The sequence below is a fragment of the Polyodon spathula genome, chromosome 1, assembly GCF_017654505.1.
Source record: "Polyodon spathula isolate WHYD16114869_AA chromosome 1, ASM1765450v1, whole genome shotgun sequence".
NCBI lineage: Eukaryota > Metazoa > Chordata > Actinopteri > Acipenseriformes > Polyodontidae > Polyodon > Polyodon spathula.
Genome location: NC_054534.1, coordinates 49786468 through 49810975, shown reverse-complemented (window position 1 = coordinate 49810975; position 24508 = coordinate 49786468). Strand labels below are relative to the sequence as shown.

The 24508-nt window shown below is 44.2% G+C and overlaps 1 protein-coding gene across 1 annotated transcript in view; it reads right to left on the bottom strand.

Moving 5' to 3' along the window:
- stpg2 (sperm-tail PG-rich repeat containing 2) overlaps positions 1-24508 on the bottom strand; it is a 219172-nt gene that overhangs the window by 106965 nt on the left and 87699 nt on the right. The window contains exons 7-8 of the mRNA XM_041257083.1: positions 21402-21506; positions 20007-20166 (exon numbers count right to left, since the gene is read on the bottom strand). Of these exons, the coding sequence (XP_041113017.1) occupies positions 20007-20166; positions 21402-21506 (265 nt within the window). The remainder of the gene's footprint in view (positions 1-20006; positions 20167-21401; positions 21507-24508) is intronic.

The following is a 24508-nucleotide window of genomic DNA, read 5'->3' as shown; positions in this document are numbered from 1 at the left end:
CAATGAAAAATTGACCAGATATTACAAGAAATTCCGGGAACAGTGCATCTTGGATAACATGTAATCAATGGAAGGACTGATCAGGAGCATCTAGAAAAATATAGAACTCATACTTAACCCCAGGTGAAGCAGAACCCTCAGCGACCCCAAGCGAAGCAGAGCTACCCTAGGGGAGGCAGAGGAGACACAGGCAGCCCCAGGCGATGCGGGACCTTCAATGCCCCCAGGCGAAGCGGGACCCTCGGCAACCTTAGGGTATATAAGAGAGACACAGGCAGCCCCAGGTGATGGAGACATGGCATCCCCGGGCAGTGCGAGGCAGGCATCCTTGGGCGGTACAAAGCAGGGCAGTAGCGGTCTCTCGGAAGGCGACGAAGGGAGCAGACCCTCGGGAGGCGACGGCGGCAGGAGAGCCAGGCCTAGCTGTGGCCTCTTCGCAGCCACTGCGGCCGGGCGGTTTTCCCCTGTGCTCCCCTCAGCAACCTATGCAGGGGCTTCTGAGGTCCGGCAGCATCCTCCCTCTGGTGATGGTGGAGACAAGGCAGCTCCTGCTCCTCTTCTCCAGGTGGAGATGGTGGTGGAGACAGAGGCAGCTCTTGCTGCTCTGCTCTTGGCGAAGGTGGCAGGGGCTCCTCCCTTTCTGGCTGCAGTGGGGAAACCAGCAGGCATGCTCCCTGAGGTGGGAGCGGCACGTAGTCCTTCCACGGAGGTGGAGGTGGAACCAGCAGGTATTCTCCCTCTGCTGGTGGAGGTGGGAGTGACAGGCAGTCTTCCCACGGCGGTGGAGGTGGAACCAGCAGGTATTCTCCTTCTGCTGGTGGAGGTGGGAGCGACAAGCAGTCCTCCCACAGCTGTGGAGGCGGAACCAGCAGGTATTCTCCCTCTGCTGGTGGGTACCTGGGCTGTGGACGTTTGGCCTTCCCCTTCTTGGGCTGTGGACGCACCATATCCCCCCTCTTAGATTGCGGATGCACCGTCTCTCCCCTCTTGGGCTGTGGACGTTCAGGCTCCTGCCACTCAGGCGCAGGATGTTGGGGCTCCTCCCAAAGCAGACAACAAAAAGTAGCGTAGCTATATCACACTGTATTGTGATTAAATGTGTATATTTTGCTAATAAAATAAATAAATTTTACTAATAATAATAATAATAATAATAATAATAGTACTGTATATGATATGTAGAATGTCTTTCATAAGAACATAAGAACATAAGAAAGTTTACAAACGAGAGGAGGCCATTCGGCCCATCTTGCTCGTTTGGTTGTTAGTAGCTTATTGATCCCAAAATCTCATTAAGCAGCTTCTTGAAGGATCCCAGGGTGTCAGCTTCAATAACATTAATGGGGAGTTGATTCCAGACCCTCACAATTCTCTGTGTAAAAAAGTGTCTCCTATTTTCTGTTCTGAATGCCCCTTTGTCTAAACTCCATTTGTGACCCCTGGTCCTTGTTTCTTTTTTCAGGCTGAAAAAGTCCCTTGGGTCGACACTGTCAATACCTTTTAGAATTTTGAATGCTAGGTCGCCACGTAGTCTTCATTAGTGTTTCAGCACTCGACAGGAGTATATAATACGTTCTTTCACAATGACTTTGATTTTATTATAAAACCCAGACTAAATTGTTGGCTATAGTGTATTGATTTCAATATGCCGCATAAACTATGGATCTGGCGGTTGCAGAAGCAAGTGCTTATAAGTTATTAATGTTTACGATTCTGCAGCTGAAACACTGTATGGGTATTTAATTCAACTATTTAGTAACACTTAAGAGCGGACATGCATGAGATATTCACATACACTGAGATATTTAAATTTGAATTGCAAAAGCCGTTCAAAAAGCGGCTATGGCAGTGCTTATGTTAAAGTATGATTCACAGGGGATTAAATGGCGGTGCTAGAGTTAAAACCCAGTGTCCAGAGTGACGTTGTCACTTGTAATAATTTTACCTTTTGATTTTATTCAGTTCACCATTTTGTTATCTGCTCTCTTCCTTGATAAATTATTTTATTTATTTATTGTTTTCCACACACTATGAATTCCGAAATGCATGCTTTGATCTGTATTTCTTGTGAAATGTATATGGTGGGCAATACATTTCAATTTAAGTAAGACTTTATTTGCAAGTGCTCTGTCACATATTGTTTAATGCAGAAGGTTTGCAAACTTAAAAAACAAACTGGATACTTATAAACATAAACGAAAATGAGCAGATCATTGAAAATAGTTTTAACAAATTAATTACACTTGGTTAGTTTTGGATACTGAAGATGAGACGGAAAATGACTCCGATTTTAACTTATAAAAGAGGCCTCTCCATGTGACGTTTCAGTGCCACAGCATGAAAGTGGAACTGTTAAATCCTTGACAGCTGAAAAAGTTAGGATGAAGAATTATTCTCTCAGGTCTACTATCTGTTGTTGGTGGTGGGGGTGTTCAGTAGAATTAGGGCCATATTACTTGGCTGGCTGGTTGGTGAGTGAAGAAGGGCTGTGATTTATAAACAACTGGGATTGCTTTTAGAAAATAAATAGATATTATAGGAAAGATGGACTGCACCTCTATAGGTCAACGAGGCAGTCTTCCCAGCGACAGCGAGTGGAAGCGACAGCGAGTAGGAGAAGTACAGGCGTGGAAAAGTACAGAGCAGTTTAGAAGCAGAAAGGAGAAATTGCATCTTGAATTGCTTTAATCAGAAAACAGAGGACATTGGGGAAACACAGCAGCAGCTCAAAGTCAAACAGCCGCGTGTGTTTTTCTGATAACAAACAAGCTGAAACTCGGAGCAGCTGATTCAAATTCAGCGCCGTTCTGAGACACTGGCGAGGGGAGGAGCCAACAGCACAGCAGAACAACGCAGTTAAACGAGGCAGTCTTCCCAGCAACAGCGAGTGGAAGCGACAGCGAGTGGGAGAAGTACAGGCGTGGAAAAGTACAGAGCAGTTTAGAAGCAGTTTGAAAGCAGGCTGACAGCTGCAGAAGAAACTAAACTTCAAAAAAAACCCTCAACATGGTCTTCAAGCCAGTAATCTGTGACACCTGCTGATGTGGGAAATCCGAGAAAACCCAGCGGAGCTAAACCAAGTGTGCGTAAAGTGCCGTGCGATCCAGGATTTGCATAAACTAGTAAGTATGCTAGAAATGGAGCTGGAAGAAGTGAGACAGCAACAGGATCTTGAGGAGCTGGCACACCCACAATTCATGGAAGTCTGCACCCCTAACAGACTGAAAGCCACCAGGGAGATAGAAGGTCAGAACAGCTGGGTTCAGGTAGGCAGAAGCAGGGAAAAAAAGAAACTTCGTCAAACACAACCACCAGAAATCAAAACAACCAACAAATTTGAGTCACTTCAGAATTTTGATGAGCAGAACCAACAACAAGAGAATGAAAGGAACAACATCCAGGACCCCATTGACAGTGGTGACCAGACAGCAAAAAGAAGGGAGGTCATGATTGTTGGGGACTCCATATTGAGAAACACAGCAAGTTCAATTCGCAGTTTGGACCCCCTTACTACAACAGTGTGCTGCCTTCCGGGAGCCTCGGTCAAGCACATCACTGAGAACGTGGACAGGCTCCTAGAACGAACAGGAGACGACCCGGTAGTAGTCGTCCACATCGGTACAAACAACATTGGAAGAGACAGACCAAAATCCCTGCAAAACAAATTCAGAGAGCTAGGAAGGAAATTAAAAGAGAAAACCAAAACTGTGGTATTTTCTGGTATACTACCCGCACCTTGCAAAGGACCATATGGACAGCTGGAAATAATTAATCAAAACGCATGGCTGAAGACGTGGTGCACACGGGAAGGCTTCACCTATCTTGATCATTGGACCACTTTCTACAACGAGGACTATCTGTATAGACGGGAGGGACTGCACTTAAATAACAAGGGAACCAGTCTACTTGGAGAAAAGATCCTCGAGCAGGTTCAGAAGCATTTAAACTAGAAAGGAAGGGGAGAGAAATCAACAAAAAAACAGAAGGGAGACCGCATCAAAACAAGAACAACAACTCAGGTAAGACAACCATTAAATGTATTTATCTAAATGCTAGAAGTATCAGAAACAAAATTCTAGAACTTGAAGCTACTGCACTAACAGGTAACTATGATGTGATAGGTGTTACAGAAACTTGGTTGTCTGAGAGTGATGGGGACGAATATAATATTTGTGGGTAAACACTGTATAGGAAAGACAGGCAGGACAGAAGAGGAGGAGGGGTAGCGCTATACATAAGAAACAGTCTTGAAGCCCAGGTGTTAAACCTGGACAAAGAAAATAAAACTGAATCAATATGGGTCAGAATAACGGACAAAAATTCAAAGGGCATAATAATAGGAGCATGCTATAGACCGCCAGATTCAGATGGTGAGCACAATAATCTGTTATACAATGACATTAGAAATGCGTGTAGCAAAGGAGAAGCCATACTAATGGGGGATTTCAACTTCCCCCAAATAAAATGGGAAAACCTGGTGGGTAGCGCGAAGGATGAAATAGAAATGGTGGAAATGACAAATGACTGCTTCCTAACACAATTTGTCAAGGCACCGACTAGAGGGGAGGCATGCCTCGATTTAGTCTTTTCAAATAACGAAGATAGAATAACTAAAACAGAGGTCAGAGAACCACTGGCAAACTCAGACCACAACATGGTCTCATTTGAAGTGTTTTTTAAATCCCCAAAAGTAATGACTAAAGCTAAGGTTTACAATTTTAGAAAAGCAAACTATGAAGGTATGAAACAGAGACTAACAGAAGTAGATTGGAGTAAAATAGAGAAAACACCCACAGAAGAAGGATGGTTGTTCTTCAAAAATGTAGTACTAGAGGCGCAAAACAATTATATCCCTAAAGTAGACAAATCTAAATTTAAAACTAAATTGCCAAAATGGTTTAATACATCAATTTTAAAAAAAATATTCAGTACTGCACTTAATGCACTTTACAGAGCATTAAAAAAGGACCAAAAAGAAAGTATGCAGAAAGAGTACACAGAACTGCAAACGCAAGTCAAAAAGGAAGTTAGAAAGGCCAAGAGAGAAATAGAAATGAACATTGCTAAGGGAGCTAAAACCAATTCCAAAATGTTTTTCCAATATTACAACAGCAAGCGAACATTCAAAGAGGAGATTAAATGTTTAAGAGATACAAATGGCAAAATCGTAGATGAAGAAAAAAAAATAGCAAATATATTAAATGATTACTTTTCACAAGTTTTTACAAAGGAAGATACTGACAACATGCCCCACATGTCATCCAGTTCCTATCCAGTTTTAAATAACTTTAGCATAACTGAGGCAGAAGTTTTAAAGGAGCTCTTAAAATAAACAAATCCCCTGGGCCGGATGAGATCCTCCCAGTAGTACTCAAAGAAATGAAAGAAGTAATTTACAAACCGCTAACCAAGATCATGCAGCAGTCTCTTGACACAGGGGTGGTACCGACAGACTGGAAAATTGCAAACGTAATACCGATCCACAAAAAGGGAAACAAAACTGAACCAGGTAACTACAGATCAGTAAGCCTGACTTCTATTATATGCAGACTTATGGAAACTATAATAAGATCCAAAATGGAAAATTACCTATATGGTAACAGGGTCCTGGGAGACAGTCAACATGGTTTTAGGAAAGGGAGATCATGTCTAACTAACTTGCTTGATTTTTTTGAGGATGCAACATCGATAATGGATAATTGCAAAGCATATGACATGGTTTATTTAGATTTCCAGAAAGCTTTTGACAAAGTCCCGCACAAAAGATTAATTCTCAAACTGAACGCAGTTGGGATTCAAGGAAACACATGTACATGGATTAGGGAGTGGTTAACATGTAGAAAACAGAAAGTACTGATTAGAGGAAAAACCTCAGAATGGAGTGTGGTAACCAGCAGTGTACCACAGGGATCAGTATTAGGTCCTCTGCTATTCCTAATCTACATTAATGATTTAGATTCTGGTATAGTAAGCAAACTTGTTAAATTTGCAGATGACACAAAAGTAGGAGGAGTGGCAAACACTGTTGCAGCAGCAAAGGTCATTCAAAATGATCTAGACAAGATTCAGAACTGGGCAGACACATGGCAAATGACATTTAATAGAGAAAAGTGTAAGGTACTGCACGCAGGAAATAAAAATGTACATTATAAATATCATATGGGAGATACTGAAATTGGAGAAGGAATCTATGAAAAAGACCTAGGAGTTTTTGTTGACTCAGAAGTGTCTTCATCTAGACAATGTGGGGAAGCTATAAAAAAGGCTAACAAGATGCTCGGATACATTGTGAAAAGTGTTGACTTTAAATCAAGGGAAGTAATGTTAAAACTGTACAATGCAGTAGTAAGACATAATCTTGAATACTGTGTGCAGTTCTGGTCACCTCGCTATAAAAAAGATATTGCTGTTCTAGAAAGAGTGCAAAGAAGAGCGACCAGAATTATTCCGGGCTTAAAAGGCATGTCATATGCAGACAGGCTAAAAGAATTGAATCTGTTCAGTCTTGAACAAAGAAGACTACGTGGCGACCTAATTCAAGCATTCAAAATTCTAAAAGGTATTGACAGTGTCGACCCAAGGGACTTTTTCAGCCTGAAAAAAGAAACAAGGACCAGGGGTCACAAATGGAGTTTAGACAAAGGGGCATTCAGAACAGAAAATAGGAGGCACTTTTTTACACAGAGAATTGTGAGGGTCTGGAATCAACTCCCCAGTAATGTTGTTGAAGCTGACACCCTGGGATCCTTCAAGAAGCTGCTTGATGAGATTTTGGGATCAATAAGCTACTAACAACCAAACGAGCAAGATGGGCTGAATGGCCTCCTCTCGTTTGTAAACTTTCTTATGTTCTTATGATTGCTGTTTGGTCGAAGTCAAGTCTCTGCCTTTTGAAGACAGTTCTTATTTTTCAATATATCCTACACTACACTTCCATATACTGGAAGGTAAGCATATATTTGAACCTAATACCTATTTTATATTGATGCATTGCAATAAGGTCGTCTAATGGTTAGACAGAGACCTGGAGAGACCTACAAGCCATAGTGTCTCGCACTCACTGTGAAATGTGGTGGAGGATCGGTGATGATCTGGAGGTGCAGCAGCTTTGGCATGAATCAAGCCAAGTACAAGGTTGTCCTGGAAGAAAATTTGCTTCCTTCTGCTCTGACAATGTTCCCCAACTCTGAGGATTGGTTTTTCCAGCAGGACAATGCTCCATGCCACACAGTCAGGTCAATCAAGGTGTGGATGGAGGACCACCAGATCAAGACCCTGCCATGGCCAGCCCAATCTCCAGACCTGAACCCCTTTGAAAACCTCTGGAATGTGATCAAGAGGAAGATGGATGGTCACAAGCCATCAAACAAAGCCGAGCTACTTGAATTTTTGCGCCAGGAGTGGCATAAAGTCACCCAACATCAATGTGAAAGACTGGTGGAGAGCATGCCAAGACGCACGAAAGCTGTACTTGAAAATCAGGGTTATTCCACCAAATATTGATTTCTGAACTCAAATGAATCTGAACTTATTTTCTTTGCATTATTCAAGGTCTGACAACACTGCATCGTTTTTGTTATTTTGACCAGTTGTCATTTTCTGCAAATAAATGCTCTACATGACAATATTTTTATTTGGAATTTGGGAGAAATGTTGTCAGTAGTTTATAGAATAAAACAAAAATGTTCATTTTAAATGGGTTTTTGGATATTTATAATTTATGACATTTGGTCTCTTTTACTATTAAAACGTCACCTCAGAATTAAAAAAGGTCTAATATATATATAATATATTTAATTAATTTTATTTTTACCGTTCATCACTGCCTCCTTCGTTGCGATGTCAGTCATTGCTACCGGTCGTTCAAACGGATCCTAGCAGAGGAGTCACCACGCCAAATGGGGTGCGGAGGGGGGGGGGGGGGGGTCCACAGCCCAAGAAAGGGAAATCCCTAGGTCCACAGCCCAAGGCTCCACTGGCAGGGGAGGAATATCTGCTGTTTCCACCTCCACCAGCAGAGGGAGAGGAGCAGGAGCTGCCTCTGCATCCTCTGCAGTGGTCTAGGCCACTCTCCTCTGAGGGGATCTGGGACTGGCTGACGGAGCCTGAGAGGGATATCGAGGAGGTCCTCCCTACTGTGATCAACCTCCTGTGGGCCAGAGATGGGGAGCTGTTTCCAGCACCAGAGGGAGAGGAGCCATCACTGCCGTCTCCAGTTCCAGAGGTAGCGGTCCCTCCACTTTCCAGCACCAGAGGGAGAGGAGCCATCGTTGCCATCTCCAACTCCAAAAGGAAAGGTCCCTCCACTGTTTCCAGCACCAGAGGGAGAGGAGCCATTGGTGCCTTCTCCAGCACCAAAGGGAGAGGTCCCTCCATTGTTTCCAGCTCCAGAAGGAGAGGAACCCGAGGGTCTGCTGCTGGCCGTCACCTCCCAAGGGTCTGCTGCTCGCTGTCGCCTGCTCACCATCGCCCGGGATCGTCAGCTAACTCCTCGCCAGGGGATGCCACACCCGCTCATTCAGGGATGCCACTTCTGGATCGCCTGAAGTTGCTGCCAGTCCCGCTTCGCTTGGGTTCACTGCCGGTCCCGCTTCACCTGGGATCACTGCCGGTCCCGCTTCGCCTGGGGTTGCTGCCGGTCCCGCTTTGCCTGGAGTTGCTGCCGTTCCTGCTTCACCTGGGATCACTGCCGGTCCCGCTTCGCCTGGAGTTGCTGCCGGTCCTGCTTTGCCTGGAGTTGCTGCCGGTCCCGCTTCGCCTGGGATCACTGCCGGTCCCGCTTCGCCTGGGGTTGCTGCCGGTCCCGCTTCGCCTGGAGTTGCTGCCGGTCCCGCTTTGCCTGGAGTTGCTGCCGTTCCTGCTTCACCTGGGATCACTGCCAGTCCCGCTTCGCCTGGAGTTGCTGCCGGTCCTGCTTTGCCTGGAGTTGCTGCCGGTCCCGCTTCGCCTGGGATCACTGCCAGTCCCGCTTCGCCTGGGGTTGCTGCCTGTCCCGCTTCGTCTGGAGTTGCTGCCGGTCCCGCTTCACCTGGAGTTGCTGCCGGTCCCGCTTCGCCTGGGGTCACTGCCGGTCCCGCTTCGCCTGGAGTTGCTGCCGGTCCCGCTTCGCCTGGAGTTGCTGCCGGTCCCACTTCGTCTGGAGTTGCTGCCGGTCCCGCTTTGCCTAGGGTCGCTGCCGGTCCCACGTCGTGTATTGGTGTTTTTGTAAACATCTGAACGCTAATTAATACAAACCATTTGACAGTCTCAGGGCAGTGCAATGGATTCTCACATTTGTGCATTTACGTAGAATGTTTAAGTGGCTGCAAAACCCTTTATACATGATACAGCGGTAAATCCAATGCAACTGTCCAAGCATGAAGAGGTGTACATTACCATTCTATATTCCTGTAGCTGCTATGCAGACTCCCCCCTTACTCCAAAGATAGATTTGCCTTGTTGTCACAAACTGACGGTTTGTCTGCAAGAGCCTTCTATGTTTCTGTACAAAACACATTATTAAGGAGAGGCTGTCAGACTGACACTCTCGTTCTGAAATTACCACAGAAATAAAAGAGAAATGGACATCAATGGGAATGTAATTATTAAAGTTGAAAAATATAATATTCTTTATGCCAGTGTCAGTGGTTATAAAGATAATAAAAACAAAGATGCCATATGGTAAAATAACAGAACAATTGGACATTGATGGTATGTCTACCTCTTTATTTCACCTTCACTTTGGTTATTAGAGTTTTATTTTATTTAAACCTTTTATTTTGTAAATAAGTGCACCACAGCACAGTTGTACCCCAGTCTGCTATTGTTGTTGTGCATTCACTTCCTGGGCTGATGTCGTCACACAAGCCATCTATGCCACACTACTGCACACATCACTATGAACAACACAACTGTAGTTCACCCAGAAAATCATATATGTTTACAATTGTAGATCCAATTTGTTGAATTGTGAAAAAAAAAAAATATTTAAAAGAACTTTAAGGGCCAAACTCAGTATATCGTACCTCTTTCAAATGGTTGCTTTTTTTGTTTTCTGATCTAAAATCATTTGTGCATGCCCAGGCAAGCGCAGTACATGGTGTACCATGTTTTAACATGTACCACAAAATAACACTACACCAGATCTGGTTAAAAGGTATTATGTATCCCTACACTGACTTGTAACAATGTAAACAAATTGTATCATTGAATAAGAGTTACTAATGTGTTTATGTGAAACAGTGTATCTGGTTTGTTTCATCACAGGGTTACTTCTGAGAATATAAATACAGCAAACGTTTGCCTTATTGATGTACAGAAAAGCAACCACAGATTTTTTTTAACCCCTCTCCCCCAATAAATCACCATGTTTTCTACATCAGAGTACAACACTGTACCTGTAAACTGCTGGAGTTGTATTTCAATTTATTGTTATGTGCAATGTATATAATGTTTCCAAAAGTGTAGTGTACAGATAAGTGAAGGTGGCATTAAAAAGATGTTATCAAAAAATGCATGTAAATTCACTTTGTATGCGAGTGAGTGTCTGTTTTTAAAAATTACAGAAATATTTTGCATGTTTTTTGTGACAACTCCCCCCCACTCACCCTCCCCGCTTTCAACACCAAACACCATACCCCTCCCCCTAAGTGTGAATAGCTGCTTGATTATTTATTATATTTATTTATTTATATATTGATATACACTGCCACAATCAGACCAGATTTTTAAAAAAGTATACACATAACAATAATAGAAGAGCAGCAATTTTAAAGTTAATTAAAACCCACTAAGATAAGAAAGCCATTTATTAAAGTACGTTTTTAGTCTTGATTTGAAAACTGTAACGGTCACAGCTTCCCTGACAACGAAGGCAGAGTACTCCATAATTTAGGAGCTCTACGAGAAAAAGCCCTACGTCCCTTGTTGCTTTTGTGGACCCTAGGAATAATCACATCCTGTGATCTCACAATGCGGTTTGGAAGATACAGGGTCAGTAACTCCTGCAAATAACTAGGTGCCATTCAGAGCCTTGTACGTTAACAGAAACATCTTAAAATCAATTCTATACTGCACAGGGAGCCAGTATAAAGAGTCCAAAACAGGGGTTATATATTTACTTTTCCTGGTTTTAGTCAGAATTCTAGTGGCGGTATTCTGAACAAGATGCAAGCAGGATACCACAAAAAAGTGCATTCAATCAACAATTCTAGATGAAACAAAGGCATGCATTAGTCTCTCAGCATCAGATATGGAAATAATTGGTATAAGTTAGGTATATTTTTCAAATGGTAAAATATACTTTAGAAACTTCCCTAATAGGACAAATGATAGATCAGGATCACAGATGACCCCCAAAATCTTAATTAAATTTTGATGAGAAACTGGCGAGGGTCAAGCTCATGCAATCCCACATTTCCTTTAAGTTGGTTCTGTGAGCCCACTAGCATAACCCCTGTTCCATCTGAATTCAACATTAGAAAACCCTGTGACATCCAATACTTGATGTCTGTAAGGCAATTAGCTAATAACCCAGGCAGAAGACATTCCTGGCTTTATTGACAAATATAGTTGGGTATCATCAGAACAGCAATGGAAGTTCACTCCGTGTCTGCGTATAATGTCACCTAATGGCACTATATATAATGAAAACAGCAAGGTACCTAGAATGGAGTCCTGTGGAACACCACAGACATCTTCCGATAATGCCGATTTTACCTCCCCAATAGAGACGAACTGAAACCTATCAGAAAGATAAGATTTGAACCAGGATAGACAAGGCCAGACAGTCCCAGTATGCCTTCAAGACGATTCAGTAGGATGGAATGGTCTACAGTATCAAAGACAGAACTTGGATCTAGAAGAATTAAAACAACTCTGACAAGGGCTATCTCTGTCCTACGTACAGCACGAAAACCAGACTGAAACTTCTCATATATGCCATTAAGAGTTCAAATTTTTTGTAATTGAATTGAAACAATTCTCTTTAGAACTTTATCTAAGAATGGTAGATTGGAGATTGGCCTATAATTATTGAGGACTTCAGGGTCCAAATTGTGTTTCTTAAGCATAGGCTTCACCACAGCTACGTCAAGTGCTGAGGGAAATATACAGGAGGAAAGTGAACCATTTATAATTTTTAAAATGTAGGTATTAATAACCCTAAGAACATATTTTAATAGTTTTGTAGAAATAGGATCAAGAGACCATGTAGTAGTTCTCTAGCTCTCATATGTTAAACTAGATGTGTCAGTTCCTGTAAGGTAATCAAAGGATGCATATATGGTCCCTGTAGTTTAAAAGGACGCACATTTCATAAAGATCACACCATACAAAAAATACTCTTTGTAGTGCAACTGCAGCACAGCTCAGTTTTCACGTCAAGATCATGCTTCCAGAACTTAAGAACCCTCAGCTGTGTAGCCTGTTCGAGTCTGTCTTCGTTTGGCACTCTGTATTTTCAGAAAACAAGTGAGGTTTGAAATACTACAGTATTATTTTATAAGCATGACAATATGTGTAAATAAGCATGACAGTTATGTTATGTGTAAGCAAACTAGTAGAATAAAGGGATAGTGTTGGTCTAATATAATAACTGTTTAATGTTAGGGCTGTGTTCAAAGGTTCAATGGTTCATACACTAGCCAGGAGTTTGAAGGTAGTTCCCTTTCAATTTGAATAACAACCATTACCGAATGGGAAGAGCCTCTCTGAATGTCAATCTCTGAGCATATATACAAAAGCTGCCCTATCAGGGCCCTGTTGTGAGGGGGAACTCCCGCCCACTTCCTGTTGAAGAGGGACATCCTCACATTAACGCATCGCTATTTTCTCTCTCATCTCTCTGAGACAGGTCGTAGATAGTTTTTACTTTCGCATACCGAATTTGGCTGATTTGTTTGGTTAGCCAAATAAATTTAAAAATAAATCCATGTAATCATGTTCTCGCTATGTTCTCGTGTCAGTTTTTTGGCTAGAGCTGGTTTCGACCCCTCTTAAGGGATTAACGACCGGCCATTACTCTCTCACTACACGAGGCTTTGTGTAGTTGATACACCGTGTGAGAGCCGTTGTGGGTACTGTAAGGAGGCTCCACAGGCTCATGGCATTGTCCTCTTCGCCGATTTAATCGGTCACAGCGAAACGAGAAAAAAAAAAAAAACAGCTCGGGCCTAGCGGCCTTCTCATTGAATCGGCTGCATACCCCGGCACTGACCGTGTTTTTTCTCGCCGATCGCGAGGTTGAAAAAATAGCGCCTACCCGGTCCCGATTGACTCGAGAACCGGTGTAAACATCTTCGGCACCACTTACAGCTCGGCCCCGACAGTGCCTACCTTCGGCAACGACCTTGGAACAGGTCCACTCGGCATCGGCAGCGCTTTGATTCAGCACCGGTGAGCCTCTTCGAGGCCGTCTACAGCCCAGCACCGACCGCGCTATACATCGGCATTAACCTCTGCGCCGATTGAGTCGGCACCGACCTCTCGGCGCTGACCTCTTAGCACTGACCACGCACGTCTCGACGCTGACCTTGGCACCGACAGCACTCACCTCGCTGTCGATCCCAGCACCAACTGATTAAAAAAAAAAGTGTATGCAGGCTGCTCATTGAGCACAGCAGTTAAAAATAAATAAATAAATTAAAAGCATGTTGGTCCAGTCTACTGGGTGTCCTCCGCTGGTTTTCACTAGTGTGACTGTGTGTGGCAAAATTGCCCAGGCAGGCCAAGCACCGATCCTGCGCCAGGTGCCTAAGGCCAGAGCACACGGCCAAGGCACTGGCAGGTGAGCTGGACTGTTCTCCGTGTCGGAAGTTCTAGAGGAGAACTAAGCAACGGAGAGCAGACCTATCCCCAGCAGAGTCTCTCCTCAAGCCATGGGAGAATGAGATCTGTGGTCCAAGAGCCTCCGCAGAGGTCGTCCAGGACCCCCCCTGCTACAGTGACCAGGGAACTCTCCCGCACAACTGGGTCACCCTCCCCTTCCCCTCCACCAGTACAGAGGCGCACACACCTCTCAGATGGTCACCGCCGAGGTGGTATTACTCGAGGGGACGCTCACTAGGGGACAGACGGTCGCTGCGCAGGCACCTCTCCCCTTCCCCACTCAGGCGCAGATGTTCACGGTCTCAGTCGTCTCAAAGGCGTCCAAGCTCGGCCGAGTGGCACTTCGCAGAGCTTGCAGAGACTGTAAGAGACCAGCACACCATGCTGAAGACCCTACTTAAGTCTCAGGGCAGGCTGCCCCCTACCACCGGGCAGCCCCAGCCCCCAAAGTCTCGTTCCCCATCCCCTCTGCCTATACCCCCTAGTCCAGACGAGCTGTGCTTCATGGCGTCCAGGTCGGACGTATCGGACCCAGCCACCTTCGTTGGACAGGCCACACTGGGGAGTACCCTGCCACCATTGCCACACGTGTCACAGAGGGAGGAGTTCCGGGCGCTAATGCAGCGTGCAGCTGCAGCCATTGACGTCCCCTGGCCGGCGGAACAGGAGGGAAAGGGGAACCGCTTCCTCCAGCAGAGAGTGCACCCACAGCACGCCCTCCCCTTACGCCAGGACTTCCTGGATTTGGTGCGCTCTTCCTGGGGCAAACCAGCATCGGCAGCCTCAGCCTTGAGAACAGCAGAGTCCCTGTTTAGACTGTAAGAGCCGAAGAAGCAGGCCTAGGCGCATTCTCCACTATGGGACATGGTCACAGTGTTGGTGCAAGGTTCCACCTTCACCAAGGGGGATAAGGACCCAATCTGCCTTGCAGGACAACGGAACGCTAAAAAAGGCATATGCGTTGGCAGCGCTGTCCATGCGAGCAGCGAACGCCATGGCCATACTGGTACTTTACCAGAACCAGTTGGCGGAGAAGCCTGACCTAATAGGGGAGTTAGGTCAGGCATCAGGGAGGTCACTGGCAGCGATGGTGGCCGCTCCTCGGCATTTGTGGGTGACGCCAGCCAAGGTCGTAGAGACAGAGAAAGTGGCACTGCAGGATGCCCCCATTACACCGGGGCAGACTTTCCGGGTGACCATTGATGTGAGCCTTGAGAGGTCTCACAAGGCCACGAGGTCGCCTCATAGTTCTCGCGCATTGTGGCTCACAGTCAGCACCCAAGCTGGCATGCACAGCCTGCTGGGTAAAAGGGTCTGAACACCGCCCTCCACCCCAGAGTAGGCAAGCAAGCAGAGGCAGAGGCAGAGCCAGCGGAGGCCAGGAGTAACCGGTTGTCTGGCTTGAGACCGAGGCCGTGGCCTAACAAAGACCCACCCCCTCCCAAGCCCAAGGGAGACCGCCCCTGAGGGGCCCCAGCTGCCACCCAACCTCCCCACAACCGGACTGACCAATGGCAACAACTCATGGCAAGGCTGCACCCAGGACTCCTGGGTGCTATTGACTATGAGACACAGATACGCTCTACAATTCAGCATAGGTCTGCCACCCTTCAAGGGTATGCTCCTCACCACCGTCGAACCAGCGAGGGCGATACTTCAACAGGCAATCACCAGTCTTCAAAGGAAGAATGCTGTACGCTTGGTAAGCCCAAGCGATGCCCTCAGCAGTTTTTACTCCAGGTACTTCCTGGTGCCCAAAAGGGATGGCGGTTTCAGACCAATTATGGACCTCAGGGTCCTCAACTTGTTCCTCAATCAGAAGAACACATATGCACCAGTCCGTCCAACCAGGCGACACACCGGTTCACATCGATCGACCTGCAAGACGCCTATTTTCACACCCCGATCCATCCCGTGCACAGAAAATATCTGCGCTTTGCCTTTCATTGGCAACGCGTACAAATTCTGCGTGCTGCCATTTGGCCTCGCTGGTGCCCCACACATTTTCAAAGTGCTTGGATGCAGCACTGGCTTCACTCAGGTTGCGAGGTATTCAGATCTTAAACTATCTGGACGATTGGTTGGTTTGTGCGCAGTCAAAAGCACGCGAAGAGGCGCACACAAAACAGGTCATAGATCATGTAGCAAAGTTAGCACTCTCAGTACATCAACAGAAGAGCAACTTCATACCATCTTAGTCCACAGTTTTCACGGGGATCAAACTGAACTCTGAGTATGCTTGCCTCACTGTCGGAAGACAGGATTCAGTCGTTGGAGACCACACTCTGCCTACTCAGAGAGGATGCTCTCCTACAGGTCAAAGTATATCAAAGTTTGTAGGGGCTGATGGCAGCCGCCTCGAGAATCCTTCCACTAGGGCTGCTGAGAATGCGCCCGCTTCAAGCCTGGGTGAATATGTTCAAGGTGCACCCGGTCCGAGATTGATATCGGCTGGTGCGAGTGTCCAGACAATGCCGGAAGACACTGGAGTGATCACTACAGACGCCTCCAGCCTGGGTTGGGGAGCATTCTGGAACAGGAGAGGAATAAGAGGTCATTGGAAGGGACATTGGCAGCAAGCGCACATAAATGTGCAACAGCTGCAAGCAGTGATCCTGGCGTTATCACATTTTCACCAGCAATTAGCGCACAAACATGTGCTGGTCCGGACAGACAATATTACAGTGGTAGCCTACATAAATCACCAAGGCGACCTGCTCTCACCGGGCCTTCACCATGCAGCGCACAAACTTCTGTCCTGGACGCACAGTAACTTGCGTTCCATCATGGCAGTTCACCTCCCCAGTGTGGACAACAAAGCAGCAGACCTCCTGTCCAGAGGAGCGCCAGACAGCTTGGAGTGGAGGCTGCACCCTCAAGTGGGAGAGGTTTCGATTGGCACAAGTCGACCTCTTTGCCACAGCCAAGTCCACTCATTGTCCCCTATGGTTCTCGACAGAGATAGAGACAGTGGCTCCCTGGTAGTAGACTCGCTAGCTCACCCCTCGCCACAGAGACTATTGTATGCATTCCCTCCACTACCATTATTACCCCTGACACTAGAGAGGATCAGGTCGGAGAGAGCACAGGTTTTCCTGGTTGCACCCAGATGGCCGAGACGCCCCTGGTTTGCTCTCCTCTCTGACATGTTGTCGGGTCAGCTGTGGCAGCTCTCGCCACGCAAGGACCTCCTGAGCCAAGCGGAGGGGTTATTATGGCACCCAAACCCAGCAACCTGCCCTATTGAGATGATAGTAACCTTCTTACAACACTTGTTTGACGCAGGAAAATCAGCGTCCACTTTGAAGGTATACCTGGAAGCAATATCAGTGTGCCATGACAAAACTGACTCGGTGTGCCCCCTGCGGTACATTTCCTGGCAGTGCAGTTTCTTAAAGGGGTTCGGAGGCTTCGTCCTCCCATAAAAAGTATGGTTCCAAAGTGGGATCTAGAACTGGTACTGCAGGCTCTTATGGGTCCCCCATTTGAGCCCAAGGCGTCATCAGAACTGTTTCATTAAAAGTGGCATTTTTAATAGTCATTACATCTGCCAGATGAGTAAGTGAGCTTCATGCACTGTCCATCGATGACACATGTATGGCTTTCACTGGAAGTGACTCGCGGGTAACATTAAGAACAAATCCATCCTTTTTGCCAAAGGTGGTATCCTCATTCCATATTTACCAATCAGTGGTTTTGGAAACTTTCAGACCTCCCCCACATGAGTCAGAGGATGACCGTAGACAACACATCCTATGCCCAGTTCGGGCTCTGCACTGTTATTTGGATAGGACGGCGTCCTGGAGACAGTCCAACCAGCTGTTTGTCTGCTACGGGTCCCGCTCTAGTGGTCAGGTCCTATCGAAGCAACGTCTAGCACACTGGGTGACAGATGTGATACGCTTGGTGTATGAACAGACGGACTCCCCATTACTGGGGGACATTACGGCCCATTCTACCAGGGGCCAGGCAACTTTGTGGGCTTTCCTTCATGGCGCCTCCTAAGATGGGTTATGCAATGCTGCTACATGGACAGGTAGTCAGACATTTGTGCGTTTTTACCGTGCCAAACCAAACGAGACCCTCTCTAGGCTCTAGAGTTTTGCAGACAGGCTCTGATGCTACCGCCGTGGGGCTGTACTGTCGGTAATCTGGAGCCACGACAGCTTTGGTACAGCTTTCCCATTCGGTAATGGTTGTCATTCAAATTGAAAGGGAACGTTAGGTTATTACCATAACCCTGGTTCCCTGAAAAGAGAATGACAACCATTACCCTTTGAGGTTGTGTCCCCAGCTGACCTCTGTTTTCGAAAGAAAATGATGATCTGCTACTGTGAGGACGTCCCTCTTCAACATGGGACCAACACTTTACATGTTGCGTTTATATTTTTGTTCAGTGTAATTCATACATCATTTTGTTTCAAAAGACATGGAATTGGTTAATATAAACCCTATTGGATATTTAAGAAAAGACTTTGATGATTCAAGAAGGCTATCATGGTAAAACTATGGAATTTCCATAATTATCATTGGGGTTCACAAACTTTTTTCTCGGCACTATATGTGGAAACAAATACACTATTGCTGTACAGCGGCTGTCTTCTTCCGCTGGGCTGGCTTCCCTTTTTCTTTTCCAGACACTAGTGTTCTGTTATGGTTTGTAATCCAGGTTTTCGAACTACCAGCACAGACCTCGCCCTGCTACAATAATAATAATGAAATATTCAGTTTGTGAACGGTTGTTTCTGAGTAAGCTACAGTGCCATGCACCTTTAAAAAAAGGTGAAAGCTTTGAAAGAGTTGAAAGGTTACAGCACAGAGCAGGCACCTTTACAGTGCCCAAGAAACAGGTTTCAGAAAGACAGAAGACAGAAAAAAAGGAGAAACCTCTCATTTTATCTACAGTTTGCAAAAAGATGTTCGTCCAGTTTGAAGTACTTCGTTGAGCTATGTTTCGTTTTGGAAACAATTGTTTTCAACAAACTACGGCAGGACCAGGCGAATAAATGTTATAAAGATACATCGGGGTACCCTGCAAAGTTGCAAGTAATAAAGTGTAAGTATTAATCAATCATTATTTTAAAAAGTTGCAACCCTACTTCTTGGGTTCAAAAATAAATTAGCAAGTGCTGTATATGAAGATCCCAACCAGGAGTGATACTAACATAGGATCTGTGTTGGAATGTGAAACTGTTACCCAACTGATATCTTTTAATCACAATTTAGAATGAAAGCATTTTTTAAACACTGCTTTCTTTTTTATTTTGTAGACAAGTTAGCAATAACAAGACACATTATACACAAACAATGTGTATTTTAATTTTAATTGTAAAAACATGAATACTATTCTATATAACATATTTAAAATTCCATGTTAATGTTTATTCCAAATATATGGATTACCTGTAAAATAATAGGATTGTCAATGAGATATAAACTAGTCGCTATGGTGACGGTCACCAGTAAATTATGCAAATTAGTACTATCAAAGGTTCAAATCTCCATTCGGTAATGTGTTCCAAACCTTCGAAGTCCAAAATGTACCCTTTGTTACAGCCCTATTTAAAGTAAACAGTTTTGCCCATGTCAGATTTTCTTGTACTAATTTATTTATTTAGTTTATTTTTTTAAGTTAGTACTCAGCAATTGTTTTTATCATTTTTTTTCCCCGAAACATGTGCCATCAGCCAACCGCTTCTTTTTCACACTGCAGTCCCATCATGCAGCCACCTCAGAGCTACAGCATTGGAGGACAACGCAGCTCTGGGCAGCTTACAGGCAAGCCCGCAGGAACCTGGCCAGACTACATGTGTCGTTTGTGCGCCGGTGGCACTTGGCCAATTGTGCGCCATCCACTGTGAACTCCCGTCCACGGTCGGCAGTAGAATGGCTGGATTCGAACCGGTGATGTCCAGGCTATAGGAGCCCCCTATCTTGTACTAATTTTAACCATGCATTTACAGCTATAGATTGAATAATCACAACATCCAATAAAGAATGATTTTCAAATTATTTACAACATAATCTAATACAAATACTTAAATACATAATACAATTTTTTGCTTACGTTTTATAATAATTATATTACATTAATGTTTGTCATTTTCATGACTATGTTTTGGCTGACAATCAGAAACAGACTATGTGCTACATGAGTGGTGAGGCATAAAAAAATCTACATTTAAAGACTGGCAGCAAACCTGGTGTTTTTGCTTTTATAGATTCCGGAATGAACCGAACTGCAGTTAGCCCAAAAGGACTTCTCTTCATGCTTGCAATCTTCGTCAAGTACTGCAAAGCTGTACGGGGATCATTATAGGAACCTGGGGCTGGAGTGATTGATTTAATAGGTGCAAATCTCTGAGGAAACACATGGGGAACATTAATATATTAAAGAGTTCTAAAAAATACAAAATATTTCATAATCAACACTGTAATTTCTCATATTTAAATGACAACTATAATTTAAACCGTATTTAAATGACAACGGTTGTTGAAGCTGACACCCTGGGATCCTTCAAGAAGCTGCTTGATGAGATTTTGGGATCAATAAGCTACTAACAACCAAACGAGCAAGATGGGCCGAATGGCCTCCTCTCGTTTGTAAACTTTCTTATGTTCTTATGTTCTTACATATTTGACTACTTTGATCTACTGTACAATCATGACATTTGATAAAACTTGTATTCATTATTTAAATCAGATGTAGGGGACTGGTGCGGCTCTCCCTCACTTGCAAATCAGATGTCAACCAAACATTAATTCAGAGTAAGTAGCAGGGTTCCAAAAAAATATATCAGTACATGACCCCACGTGTTACTACAATTGTTAAAATAAAGTAGCTTTATTTTTTTTTCACTGTTAACATCCTGACAACTTGTTACACTTATAACTTTAAAGTCTGTTTCAAAGCTCTTTTCAAATATGGCCGCTCTAGTGCACTGATTGTGTAACACAGCAATAACGACTCATGATGTGGTATGGAACAGAAAAGCTGGAGAACTTATTATGATTGGTTTTTTTTTAACCACTCTTCCTGCAGTGATTTAGCAGACAGATCTCAAACCCCCAGTGCACTAGCGTGGACATTTTAAAAAGAGCTAGAAACAGAGTTTAAAGTTATAAGTGTAAACAGTTGTCAGAATGTTAACAATGAAAATAAAAATTACAGGTCTGTTGTTTAAACATGTGGGGATGTATAACACTATATTTTCTGCAACCCTGCTACTTACCCTTTAAGTTAGGTTCTTCTGTCTTTGTTTTCTTTGTGCTTTCTAAGATGAAACTTACATTAATGATTCCATGATAGTAATGTTAATAATGTGTCCCTCAAAAGCTTGGCAATGTAATGGAAAGGTCTGATAACGGAACATCACAAGGAGAGCAACAATGAGCACTGGCTAGCAATTGGATACTATACTAAGGTAGCTTCATTAACAAGTCATCAAAACATTTTAGTGTAAGTACTTTTTGAAACCATTAAATATGTATTTGAATGTACCCAAGGGCTTTGATGTCTTGATACATTCAACTTAATGTGAAGTACTTAAAAACTTCAGATTACGGCTTCAGTTGTAGCTACATTTGTGGCTTACCTGTGTTTTGGAAAGGAAGGGTGGGTTCAAAACTGCTGACGCCTCTTTAGTACTTCCTTTTTCAAAGTAGCTTTTAATTTCATATTTGCCTGGACCAGGAACCCCCTAAAACAGACACAAATATACTTTACTTTTAATAATTATGGCTTAGTAGTAGTATAGGTAAATCATTAAATGCGGTAAATAAATCTTTGACATCATGCACAAAGATTACATAATCAGGCAACATTCCTATTTTATATACTGTATGGCAATTATTTGGCTGTCTGAGTTATACTGCAATTATTTAATTAAACACACTACTTAATTGCCTTTCATTGACCGTACATATGTGTTACTACTCAAATCACTCAAATAACTTTAATGAACATTTAAAAATTAGGCTTTTTTCCAAAGGTTCTTTTTTTTACCCAAATTATATTTTTTTATGCCGGTTCACTGCTGCAACCCCCAGGTGACTCTGGAAACAGAAGCTGAAACATGCATCCTCCGAAACGTGTTCATGCCAATCAATCATTTTCCTTACTGCAGATCGACAGCAAAGCCACCAGACCTATAGTGTCGGAAGACAACACAGATCTGAGTGGCTCCACTGCAGACCAGCAGGCGCCCTATCAGCCACAGGGGTCACTGGTGCACGGTAAACTGTAGATTGCGCTGCCGATCTAATCCCTCCCTACCCAGACAGCGCTTGGCCAATTGTGTGCCACCCTCTAGGAACCACCGGTTACAGTCAGCAATGACATAGCCTGGATTCAATCCTGTGATCTCCAGGCTATAGGGCACATCCTGCACTCCATGTGGAGCGACTTTACTGGATGCGCCACTCGGGGGCCCCTTCAAAGGTTCTTGAAGTTAAAGAATGATTGCTCATTTGCATCTCATTAAATCAAACAGTTGGATTTTCAAGTGGGATTCAACCAAAAAGTTGTTTGAAATGTTGCTGCTTGGAGTAAACAAAAGCAAGACAATTAGCAATGAACACCTTTTAGCAAAACAAGCAGAAAACTGGATCAAAAAATCAAGTAGTCACAAAGTAGTCAAAGAAGTAATTCAAAAGGAAACAACGAGCCTAATTCATGACACAAATTATTTAAATCATGAGAGAACAGGCATATATTAGGACATTTCACAAGGAGAAAATGCAAAACTAAAAAATGTAATTCACTTTTTACAGGAAACATTTATATAAAGATATGAAACGTTGTAAAAAGGGCTGATATGAAACTGAACATATCTTTTACTTTAGCATAGATGGATCCCAACCACAAACTAAAGGTTTCAAACTCTTTCAGTGAATCAATAATGCAAACCTGGGGCAACAAATAATTATTTTAAGTTTATATTGAAGATGTTTAACTGCATTTAATATTACATCAATGCTGAACTGCTGTTTACATTATTCCCCAAATTAAAAAAAAGATGTGGTTTAGGTTTGTCACAAAGACAGCCGGAGTGGGTGACGTCAGACCAGAAACAGGAAATAAACGACAGAGAAAAGTGGAGTTTGGTGGATTCGATCAGCATTTAATAAATGAACAGACAGCCAGAAAATAAACGGTTGTAACAACACAAAAACACAGGACACGGCACATTCGCCAAAACAAAAGAGACAAACAAAACGGACTAACACTACACAAAACACGGTGAGCAGATATTTTAATTTTACGTTATTATTTTATTATTTACTACCTGGGCAGTTCTTCCCCATGCTTCCCTCAGCAGCCTATGCAAGGGTTGCTGAGGACCACCAGGATCTAGTCCTGGTCCTTCTGGTGCAAGAAGAGGCAGCTCCTGCTCCTCTCCCCCTGATGGTGATGGAGGCAGAGTCAGCTCCAGCTCCTCTCCTCGTGATGGTGGGGGAAGTGATACCAGCAGGCATTCACCCTCTGCTGGTGGGGGAAGTGATACCAGCAGGCATTCATCCTCTGGTGGTGATGGAAGCGATACCAGTAGGCACTCATCCTCTGCTGGGGGAAAGGGACCCAGAAGGCATTCACCCTCTGCTGGTGGAGGTGGCGGAGGCAGAGGCAGCTCCTGCCGATGGAGGTGGCGGAGGCGTGTAGTCTCTTGGCGGCGGAGGTGGCAGCGGCGTGTAGTCTACCCATATTACAGGGGACTGATGCGGCTCTCCCTCACTTGCAGCGAACTGGTGCGTCTCTTCCTAACTTGCAGGGTACTGGTGCGGCTCTCCCTCACTTGCAAATCAGATGCCAACCAAACATTAATTCAGAGTAAGGTAGCAGAGCACCAACTCCACCCCTTCCTCCAGGGAGTTTGGGGTGTGTTCCCTCTCATCGCTTCCTGTCCATCAGCCATAGGACCCGGATGGCTATGGGCATGGACTGGGCCTCCAGCCCAGCATTGTCCTGGATCCAGTCCCTCAGCCTGATGGCGTCTTCTGACATTTATTTATTTTTTTTGTCTTTTTTTTTTAAACAAGAAATTAAGGTTCCTGCTCTGGTCTGCGTCTAGGAGGCGCTGGTAATCCCACAGTGACACCACGTGTCACAAAGACAGCCGGAGTGGGGGACGTCAGACCAGAAACAGGAAATAAACAAAAAGAGAGGTGGAGTTTGGTGGAGCTGAGTGAATGGTTTCGCTCATCATTTAATAAATGAACAGACAAACAGAAAATAAATGGTTGTAACAATACAAAAACACAGGACACGGCACATTCATCAAAACAAAAGAGACAAACAAAACGGACTAACACTACACAAAACACGGTGAGCAGATATTTTAACTTTACATTATTATTTTATTATTTATTACCTCCATCTCCAATCCCGTTCTTCACTCACTGAACACCCAACACCGAGTGGGTGAAAACATGTAGCATTTATGCAACTGTACAAACACTCGATTGCGAATCAATCATTCAATTGGAGTCGCGGTACAACTGCACGTGAATTAATAAAGTGCAATTCCCCATGCCCACATATTACTACGTTTTACTTGCACGTGAAGTGCTGTGCAATCCTCGTGGCTAAATACAATCTACATTTTAAACACTTGTGTTACACAGACCGGTTTATATCCCATGTACCAGTGACTATACACCAACATTAACACACATCATATAACAGAAAATACACACGGGCGGG